Raw genomic sequence first — 11053 nt, forward strand, 5'->3', positions numbered from 1 at the left:
GGCGCCCGCCAGGAACACGAGAAGTGTGTTCCCAAGGGCCGACGCGCCTGGCGCGGGCGCTGCCCCCGCCTCGGCTCAGGGCGCCTCAACAGGAGGCAAAGGGCAGCACCACGGCCGCAGGGAACGCACAGCGCCCCCAGGCCGCACACGTCCAGCCACACGACGTGACCTCGGCCTCGCGCCAGCCGGAGGGGCCGCCCCAGGCGCCAGCGCTCACGACACCCGCAGAGGGGCTTGACCCAAGCAACCAGAAACCCCAAAGGGAAGCTGAGGGTGGGAGAGGGAGGAGAGCGCGGGAGGAAGCGTTGAGCGAGGGGGGGGCCGGGGGGGCCGTGCTGACAGCCCTGGGGGGGAGGGTGGCTGCGCCAGGCGCTGCTCCCCAGGGGGCTGGCCAGCTGAAAGCGCTTCAAACCCCGGAAGGTGGACGCCGAGGAATACGAGACAGGTCCTGGGGAGAGGCAGGCCCGCTCCCAGTCAACGGGAGGCGAGAGAAAATGACATGCAAAGAAGGAACGATGAGTCTGACCCGCGAAGACCAGCGGAGCGCTCTGGAGAGGCGCCCTCCGTCACCCCCGGCCCTGACAGCACCCACACTGCACAGTGCGGGGCCCAAATGTCACATCTGGGAGTACCACGGCGACAAGACACAGAGCAAGGTGAACTAGAGTCACCGGTGGCAACAGCTGATTCCTGAGCCAGCGTCTGAGAAGCCAGCGGGGGTGAGGCATGCCGCCCCTTGGGGGGAAGACCCTGGACTGAGAGTCCCCGAGGATAAGCACCTCAAGCCAGCTGCTCAGACACCTGGAGGACCGCACAGAAGAGGAGGAAGTGCGAGGAGACCAGCCAGTCTGAGGTGAGGCCACCTCCACGCTCGCTCCCCACAGACCACAATCAAGACGAGGCGCCTCTGCCGGCTAGGGTGGAGGCCGACCTGCACGGAGGGAGATGGCGCCTAGAGCTGCCGTCAGCCAAAGTCCGCTGGCAAGTCAGGCGACGTCCGAGAGGAACAAGACTCAAGAGAAAGCCAGACAACAGAAGAGTCAGATGGAGCTTTCTGAGCACGGAGACATGTCTGATAAACAACAGGCACAACCAGGGACCCGGCATGGGGCTGGGAACTGCCTTTAAAAATCGAGTGAACCGAAAGGTAAAATAACTGCAACTGAAAACCCAATACAGGGATCGAACAAGAGCGTGGGCGGGAAGAAGCGGCGCGAACACAGGCGCACGCTGCTGGGCCGGGCTGCGGCGGGCGGCTCACTCCCACGCTGTGGCGGCCCTGGCCAGCGCCCCACCTGCCGGCGGGAATGCGGGGAGCACCGTCTGCTCGGCTCCAGCCACCACCACGGCCGTGGGGTCCGCGTCTGCCCCCAGCCTGGTGCCAGCAGACCCTGCCCAGCGCCATCCGGCCTGTCTGAAAACCTCCCCTCCCCCAGGGGCCCCCACCTCCCGTGGAAGTGCCTCGGGCCCATCTCCTTAGGGCCAGCCCTGGGCCCCTGGGAAGAGTGCCCACGGAGTCCTGGCCACCGTGTGCGAGTCACTCGCTGCTTCCTGCTAGCAAGGTTGCCATCTGTTGGCCGACACAGGGTAAAAGCAGCTTCCAATGACAGCATGTTTGCGTCAGGCATGTAATTTTAGTGGAAGCTGTGGAATCTGGAAACTACTACTGGAATGGCGGGGAAACCAAATGAGATATTCCAGGAGATATTCGAGCGTCTGGCAGCTGCGTTCACTCGCTCCACGTTCACGCCCAGCACGCTGCTGCACTCCCCTCCAGAAGGGCGCGGCCCAGGAGAGCTGCACACAGGTGAGTGGCAGGTGTGGCCCAGTGGGAGCACTACAGGGGCCATTAACGGCCGGACTATAAAGGGGGCTCGCAGCGCAGACACCACCTGCATCACCTGTGGTTCCAGGCCCTGAATTCACCTGACTGCGGAACTGGCTGCAGTCAAGGGGCTCACAGCACCCTAGCCCTCTGCTTGCCCCCAATCCAGGCACCACCGCAGGATGCTCAGTCAGGGAGGAATGTCTCTGGGAGTTAAGCTCTCGTCCTTTCTGGCAGGTTTTGGGCACAACCAAAGTCTGAGGTAAATGTGAAGGAGCCAGAGTCTCTGCCCCAAGGCCAGGAATCGGCGTGACGCCCTCTGGAATGGGCGCGACGCCCTCCGGAATGGGGTCTGGAGGGCCCCCGCCAGCTCTCAGGGCCAGCTCTCACCTGAAAGCCGATGATCCGGCAGGTCACAATCCCCCAAGTGCCGACGCAGAAGCCAGGGCTCGTTCTCCGAGCAGACAGAGGAGCCCCACAGCCCGTGCAGCGCCCACCGACATCTTCCAAGGCATGCCACTGCCCTGGCAGGGGACGCAGACACGCAGCCCCCCAGAGGTCTCCCAAGTGGCTCAGGATGAACCTGCCACCTGAGCCAACAGCTGCACTCCCAACTCCCGCCAAGAGCACAGGACGCTGAGTTGAGGGTGCATGTGTGCGCAGCTCGAGCTAACAGCCACGTTAAAAACAGCCCGCGTGCCGAGGAGGGCAGTGCGCCAGGAAAACGTGCCTCGGACGCATGGCGGGTCACCAGTCGGCGATGCAAAACACAAAGTCATGCCATTCGCAGCCACGTGGAAGACATCAGTCAGAAGGCACCAGACGAACGCACATGGCCACTTACATGTGGCCTGCAGAGAAACAGAACAAGGGTCAGACCAAGCCGGCCAGCAGCAAATGCTACAAACGGGACGGCCGGCCTGAGGTGCCGCAGGGCAGGGGGCACAGCAGCCTGGGGCACCTGGAGGTCTCGCCGCGTCTGTGGCAACAGCAGCTGAGGGGCGACGCTACGCCTCTGAATCATAAACAGCGCTGTAGGTACCTCGACTTAAAAAGCAACTATTTGCTCCCATAACACCTCGTATCGGAACATGATTTCCATATAGTTCACTCTTTCAAAGTGCACTCTGGTGCTCCCATCACATTTGGCTCCTGCGACCACCAGCACCCTCTGAAATTACAGCGCTCAGCTGCCCGGCCCCGCCTCAGCGGCCAGCGTGCCTCCTGCAGCCGGCGCCCACTTTGCTCGGCCTCTGGTGCTGCCTTCTTCGCTGGGTGACTTTTCACGGCTCCTCCCATCTGTATCTGCTGTCGGTACTTCGTTTATTTTACAAGTCTTTTCAGAGCTCCACCCCAGTGGAGTTCTATTTCTAGAATCTACACCTGACAGTCAGAGACGCACCTACACCCACACACGTAACCGGCAACGTTACCCATGACGGGACAGCGCGGCCCCCGCCCGCACTGGACAGACGCGCAGGCGTGCGGGCTGGGCCGCTGCTTATCGTGACGGTGTTGGTGGACTAAGGGGGAAAGTAAATCGCGAAAATGGGGGCCTTCCTGGCGGCCTAGGGGTTAAGCTTCAGTGCTACCACTGCGACAGCCTGAGTTCGACCCCCGGCCAGGGAGTGATCCACAGGGCACAGCAGACCCCACCTGTCTTCCCACTGCCCCCCTCAGCTGTGTGTTTCAGTCAACATCCCCCCACACCTCTGGCCTGCACCCCAGATCCTCTACACAAAAATCTTTAAAAATTAAAAAAAAAAAAAGGATTAAAGAAGAAAAAAAAAAGCTCAAACAAGCCAATAGCCAACCGAGATCTTTTAGGTTTATTCATCGCCTTACTTTCCCTGAAAAGTCTTCCTGACAAATAATGTAAATTCTCTCGAACTTTCAAGAAACAGATAAAAAGATCAGCACAACACACAAAATCTACACGATTACTAGCTTTTATGGGGCTCATTTAATTCTGGGATCGAAACATAACAAAGGTTTCCTTCTACCCCAGAGGACAGCACACATGGAAGGGGAAATTCTAGATCCCAAATTAGGCTGCAAAATTCAACATTACCAAGAACAAGTCATCATTAGGAAATGTACAAGTAACCCAAACCAAACTGATGATCTAAATTAATGCCCAGAATATTCCAGTGAAATTCAACACCCACACCTATTATAAACTCTAAAAGGCACAAATCAAAAAATAATCCATTTATGTAGTCTTAAATGTCTCTCCACAGCTAGTAAGTAAACAATAAAATTAATGGAGAAAAAAATAAAAATATTCCAAGTAAAATGAAGAAAAAGACAAATCAGGAGAGTCTGACTAATTCAAGAAGCCGCAAAGCAAAACTGAGGGTAGTCAGTACATCCGCACAAAATAAGGAGAAGTTTCAGCAGAGGAAGGAAAATCCCACTCCCGCAAACCCACGGTGGAACAGATCAAGCCCAGCCTGAGCCTTCGCAAAGGCGCAGGGCCCGACCTCGGCCTGGCGATGACAGCACGCTGAGGGGGGGCGTCCCCACCCCTCGGCCGCACGCGCGCCCCGAGAGCCGGGCCTCCCGGGGCGCCCTGGGCAGGCGGTCCCCGGGGCCGCGGGGCCGCGCGGCCACGACGGCAGAGCTGGGCCCACACACGGCCAGGCAGAGGCCGCAGGTCCCCGGAGCCACACGGTCACCCCGACCCAGTGGGCGCGAGGGGAAGACTCAGGCACGCAGAAACAGGCAGCAGCCGGCGGCGCACCCGCAGCTTACGTGTTGAAAACTTCTGCAAAAAAATTCTATGTAGCTTTTAGGAACTGGATGGGCGAAAGGCACTTAAAAGTGAAAAAGAAAAGACATGTACAAAAAAACTTGACATTCCCTGTTTTGAGGTGGCTGACGTACGGTTTTAGTTTTAATTGCTGTAACCTAGTCCCTGTGTCTCCCAAATTTTTTACAATAATCTGTGCAAAACTGTTGGAGAAATGTAAGCTGCACGTTCAGACATTCACTTGGACTCCCTTGTTCTTGGACTTACACGTGCCAAGTTCTCAGTTACTCCCCAACCACCATAGTATTTTAGGCATTAAATTAAAAATCCACTAGGAATCTTTCCAACCAAGGAGAAAAGGATGAAAAAGTCAGAACCGCTCACACAGAGCTGCTGAAATGAAAAAGGAGAGCCTGATGAGAAGAATCCAGAAAGGTGTGGTTGCAATCTTACCGTAAAGCTGTTGTTGACGTTTTTGGTGCTGGATTCAGCCACGCTGGCGTCTGTCAGGTCCACCTCATCAAATATGATGGACTGCGGAGAGAGGGGTCGGGTCAGCGGGGCTGAGGGCCCCCCCGCAGCGGCCACAGAGACCGGGGAGCCCACCCCGCCTGCTCGAGCCGCAAGCACAGCCCACGCCCACTGGCTGGCGGGCGCCCTCGGGACGGCCCGCGGCAGACAGCGAGGGGTGGCCGCCCGGCCTGCTCGCCGCCGTCCGAGCAGTTTTAAATGTGCAGAATGTCCTGCCACAGAGACCACCGAGAGCTGAGCCTCCTGACCTTTCAGTTTTAGTTTTTCCAGCAAATTCTTTGAGCGGGGAAGGGCCTGACTAAATGATTCTCGGGCAAGAGAAACAGACCTAAATAGAAAGATCCAACCTCAAGAGAAAACGAAGGGGAGGGCAGGGGAACCAAGTCCTGCCCAGTCAGGCTCCAGAGGAAGGCCAGGCACGGGGCTGTACACCCCACGCGGCACCTGGCCTCCCGTGCACCCCTGCGCCCCCCATCCCGAGAGGACTCCATCGGGAACGGAGGGCGGGACACGAACCACGGGGAGGCTCGGCCACTGCTGCCACCTCCCCACCCGACGCAGAACTGGAAGAGCTACGGGCTGCGCTCAGAGCCCCTAACAACTGCCCTGTCCAATTTCAAATTTCAACTAACTCTTCCAAGGGCACCTCTCAAAATATGTGACTCATGCTCCGCGTCCGCTCACCCTCCAGGAGCCAGAGCGTCAGCAGTGACTACAACCCCACACCGGGGCCGGGCGGGCAGCCTGTCCGCACACCCGGCCGGCCCACACGAACACTCCGGCTACCCCACGGGCGTGGGTCTCACCAAGTCGTGCGGGTCAAACACCTACAACGTGTGGGTGCGATGACACCTCTGGAAAGCGCTTGTTACAAGGGCTCCCCTTCACAGCACGGGAGTGTAGCTGCGGCTTTCTGGACGCCAGCCGACCACCACAGGAGCATGAAACCGCCGTCCGCAGGCAGCATCGGCCTGGCGCCCGAGAGCGCCCGAGGCTGCGCTGGCAGCGGGGCCTGCGGGTGGGCGCGGGCCCCGCACACTCACCTTCGCGGTCTTGGCGTAGTACAGCGTGCGGCCCCGCAGCTTGAAGTACCTGCGCTTGGACCGCTGGAACGAGCTGCTCTGCTTGGTCAGCACCCCCTCCTTGATGACGGTCTGAAAGCACAGAAGCGGCTCGTGAGCGCGTCTCCACAGGCGCCCCAAGGCCGCTCCCCGGACCCCGACCACCGCCCCCGCAGGCCTCCGAGGGGCGAGGCGGGCCCAGGGCGGGGCCGCATGGGGTCCAGGGAAGCCTGGTCTGCCCAAGGCCACAGGGAGCAACGCAGAGACGAGCGCAGACTCCAACTGTGGCAGTCGGTATTTTTCAGCTATTCTTGGCCTCAACTCCGTGTTCTCTGGCCTCCTGCCATTTCTCAGGGTCCTGCTGCCAAAACTGCTGACCTATGGCGCTATGAAGTTCAGGCAGCTTCAGGCCTGTGCCCCCCTCCCTTCACCCCACCACGAAAAAAGCACCTGGCACAGTCACTAACTCCTCCCATCCCAGAAGCCAGACCCGCCCATCATGGGGTCCGGACAGCCTAGAAGGCGAGCATGGCTGTCCCAGACACCTGCTGAGACCAGGGCACCCACAGAGCAGGGGTCCCTCGTCCACTACACACCATGACCCACAAACACCATCAACTGACCCCGGCACACACTCACCGGGCCACCCCACCCGCCCATACCTCCGGTCCCGCCAAAGAGCAAGGTGGAACTGTTCAGGGTCAAGAGCGTGGTTGCAGAGAAGCCTTTCTTAATCACCTAATCGCTTGCAGCTCCGCTTTTACTGACTTTTGTAAAAGTATCTAAGAAGTACTTAGGCAGCTGTGGCCACTTAAGACGTAAGATGAAACCAGACACGGTAACCTCATGCCGCCCAAAGGCGTCAGAAGCTCGCCCCTCCATGAGCCCACCCCCGAGGCTGTGGAGAGGCTGAACCCCATTCTGAGCTGTCTTGCGAGGGAAGCTGGCTCAAAAGGACCCCCGATTCACCGCCAGCAGCACAACACTTGGGTGTCCTGAAGGGGCAGGCAGGCTGCTCCCAATCACAGGACACCCTCGGCAGGGTCAGCTGCAGGCACCAGCCAGTCACACCGAACCAGGTGGTCACTGCTGGCCAAAAGCGGCTGGCCAACCCCAGAGAGAATCAGCTGGAGAGAAAAACTACTGAGGCCCTCGCTCATCTCCCTTGGGAGATGCCTTCACCTCCACATAGGAAAAGGGTGCCCACCCCTCCCCCAGGTCACTCACGAATGCCAGGAGGAGAGAAGGGGGAGCGTGGCCCATGCAGCCCGGGCACAAGGCAGCCGGATGGTGAGCAGGTCCAAGACCATCATTGAAAAAGGCTCCAGCTTTTCTGAAGGGCAGGCTGGGAGCCCGCTGGGAGCAAGGCAGCTCCCAGACAGAGGAGAACCCCATGCTCTGACCCCACCACCGCAGGCACAGCCGTCTGCAGCCCCAGGACTGCCAGGCTGTCTTCCGATGCCCAGCCCCGGGAGGGCGGGGGCTTCCACTGTGGAGCCAGAAGCTGCCCTGCTCTGGGCAGGGCCTCTCCTCCTGCCCTCACAGGACCTCGGGGTGTGGCGCCCCTCCTCACCCCCACGCTTCCTTACCTCCGCAGGGGCAGGGCTGGCTTCCATCTCCTTCCTAAATGCAAACTAGGAAAGAAAAAGACAGCAAAGCCAACAAAGCCAGACCCAGAGAAGTTATTGTAAGTTTCTTTTAAAGGACAAATGAGAAAGTATTTTTCCTTGAATCTCCTGCTAAACATCTCACACATGAAAGGAAAGTAAAATTAAGGCGCCGTCAACCCCGCGCGCGGCACACACATTTTTCAGAAGCGGATGGCGCGGTGAGCTCGGGCTACCCAAGGAGAGCGGCGCTGCTATTTATAGAACAAGAGAGCACAGAAAAAGGCTGTGGGTCGGGGCGGAAAGGGCTGGGGAAGAGAGAGAGACCAGCGCTTCTCTGACGCTTTCTCCGAAACTGCTTCTCCTGACTCGGCTCGTGAATACGCAAACATGCTGAGAGTATTTCTGAACACTCAGTCCAAAGTGGTGGACTGAAGGTGGCCAAGAAAACAAGCCCTGGACAGGCTGCCGTTCTGCATCTGGCAGCCGGGGCCACAGGCACCCACAGGAAACGGCTGGGGGCAGGCTTGCCTGGCCAGGGCGCGCGCACCGGCGGCCAGGCCCGGACCAGCGCAGCGGGCTGGGGCAGGCGACCCCGAGGACTACGTGGGGCAGACCTCTGGGCGGGGGGGCCATCAGGGACAAGAAAGGCCAGGTGTGCGACACCGCGCGAGCCCCGGGGGCAGCAGGTAGGGAGTGGACACACTCCACCACTCCCAGAGGGGCCGGGGCTCCCACCGGGAAGTCCCCCAGGCCCCCGCTGCACTGAGACTGCGGGGTCAGGAATTTAGCCGACAAACTGGGGCCAGAGAGCAGACATCTGGGCAAGCAGGCGCACCCCTGCCCACAGGGCTGCGTGCAGGGGAGCCTGCACAGACGGGGGGCCCGTCCCTCCCCAGGCGGCGCTCATGCCAATCAAAGCACGCGATGGCGAGGGGTGGCCCACAGAGAGCCGGGCTGGATTTTTTAATGTGTGGGTCATTCAGCTCTTGGTGACAAGGGTGACATTGTGTGCAGCAAACCTCACTTCCTGCCCGTCACAGCAGACTGTCAGGCCCACTCGGGCCGTGGACACTCCATGGGCGCCCGGCCTCACTGGGCAGCCTGCTCACTCCCACCATCAGCCACGCTGTGAGGACCTCACACGCGTCCTAGGAGCAAGTGACAGCAGGGGCCTTGGGGGGCCCGAGGAGCTAGGAAGGGCCTAGGCAGCCAGGGGCCGGGGCTGCTGCTGCCCAGGGCCCTCTCCTCACGCCGCAGGCAGGGCCATCCCGGGGGGCCAGCAGATGGAAGGCGAAACCTGGAGACAGGACAGCATAGAAGTCGATGACCAGGAAAGGTTTCTCGAATGGGGTTAAAGCCATGAACAGACTCTGAAAGGGCCACCTACACTGCAAGTGAGAACTCTGACCCAGGGCAGTTCATGGAGGGAGGGAAGGAAGTGCGGCCGGTCTCGGCAGAGACACCAGCGCACTGTGCCAGGGCCCGCCGAGCGCCAGGGCCAGCATGCACATGCCAGGAACGCCACAAGATGGTAACAAAGACCAAGAAGCCCCAAAAAGAAAACTGGCAGAAGGCACGTTGGGAGTTGGGGCAATGTGGGGCGTGAGCGGCCGAGCCCTGGAACACCGCTGGGCAGAGAGCAGCCCGAGGGACACCCCCATGCCAGGGCGGCTCCCATGGTCGTTCAGCAGGCAGAGATGTGGGGAGATGAGAAGACATCATCCGTCAAGGGCAGTGTCGGGCCCCAGGCAGAGCGCTCGGGGCTGCTGTGTCCAGTGCAGGTGCGAGGGCTCCGCACTGACCCAGCCGCCGGGGGCGTGGGGGCTGCAGACGGGGCAGGCATTGGAGGGCAGGGCTGGGCGAGAGAAAAGAAGTCATGCTAGACGAAAACGCTCACTTCAGCCCGCTGTTAGTCCTGAAGGCTTTTCAGGCCCTCACAAAAATGCTACGTAACCCGGGGGCAGGCACCAGCACCCCAATCCAGAGTCAGAACAAGTGGGGAGTTAACAGGACACTGTGACCTGCGCCAGCCGCGAACTGTTCAGGGGCGAAGCCAGTCAAATCACCGCCTTAGGGCTGCAAGTCACTTGAACTTTTACACCTATTTGCCTTCTTAACAGAACAAACACTTGTGGCTTCTGAGACAGACACTAATCCATCAGGTGACAAATGAGAACTCAGGGTCTCTGAGAGCCTGAGCACGGCGCCAGGGCGGGAGTCCCGGCAGACCACGGGAGAAGTCAGACGTCCGCTCGCAAGGGCTCGGTTATGCAGACTGTAGTTCAAAACAGGAAGCAATCAAACCCTCATTCGTGCACCAAACACGGTGTGGACACACACCCTGGGCCTCGGGTCAGGCAGAGCATCCACAGGCACTCGGGGCCCCCAGGGAACTCGGGGGCCAGACTAAGTCACTCTCTCAAGGCCACACAGCTAGGCATGGAGAGCCAGGAATTCAAACTTTAGACCCAGAGCCAAGCCCAAACTATTTGTGGACAAAATGAAACCAAAATAAAAAGCTACTAATAACGGTGGTTTAATTCAGTTAGACAAAGGTAAATTCCTTGACCCGTTCAGAACACTCACAAATCCACCCTGGCTCAGAGTCGCCTGAAACTAGCCAGCTGCCAATGGCTACCAAGTCTGGCATGCGGGCGCCAGGGCACAGCTGGAGACACCTCCCAACTGGCAGGCCACGGCAGGCCCAGCTCTGGTCCCAGCAGCGTGAGAGTGCCCCACTCCCACAAATACACCCAAAGACACCAAATAGCAGAAAAAGGACAACCCACCTTTCCTTACCAACAGAGAGAACCCAGCCCACCACCACCCCCCTCCCCACCACCACCTTAGGCATCCCCACTTCGATGGACATTTGTAAAATGAAAAGCTACCAAGCCCCAGGACCCCCAAGTCATTAAAGGTTCCACTGAGGAAAGGGGAGGTGCCTCACTGCTGTCCCCACTAATATGAGGAAGGACTGACACGAGAAAGCCAGATGTGGCGCCACAGTGCAATGCCAAAGCTCTAACAAAGAGCTCTCACCTCTCGCGCCATGTCGGAGGCCCCGCATCGCGGTGTGGCCAGTCATCACAGCCCTGCCCCCACTGCAGGCCACACCATTCGGCCCCGCCGGAGGCAGCAGCACACGTCCTGCTGGGCTGGGGAAGTCGCTTTACTGATGCATGGACACACTACTCCCCAACTCCTGGGGAGGCTCAACTACCCCCCAACTCCTGGCAGTGCATGGGGAGCCACCGCCTGAAGGCCAGGAGGC

At 59.5% G+C, this 11053-nt stretch overlaps 1 protein-coding gene across 1 annotated transcript in view; it reads right to left on the reverse strand.

Moving 5' to 3' along the window:
- The window catches only part of DGKD (diacylglycerol kinase, delta 130kDa), a 57369-nt gene extending 46536 nt beyond the window's left edge, over window positions 1–10833 (reverse strand). The window contains exons 1-4 of the mRNA XM_012725175.1: window positions 10822–10833; window positions 9030–9119; window positions 6152–6262; window positions 5031–5111 (exon numbers count right to left, since the gene is read on the reverse strand). Coding sequence (XP_012580629.1) covers window positions 5031–5111; window positions 6152–6262; window positions 9030–9119; window positions 10822–10833 — 294 coding nt within the window. The remainder of the gene's footprint in view (window positions 1–5030; window positions 5112–6151; window positions 6263–9029; window positions 9120–10821) is intronic.
- Between the last annotated feature and the right edge of the window lie 220 nt (window positions 10834–11053).

Source organism: Condylura cristata, unplaced genomic scaffold (assembly GCF_000260355.1).
Source record: "Condylura cristata isolate star-nosed mole 26May11 unplaced genomic scaffold, ConCri1.0 scaffold00002, whole genome shotgun sequence".
NCBI lineage: Eukaryota > Metazoa > Chordata > Mammalia > Eulipotyphla > Talpidae > Condylura > Condylura cristata.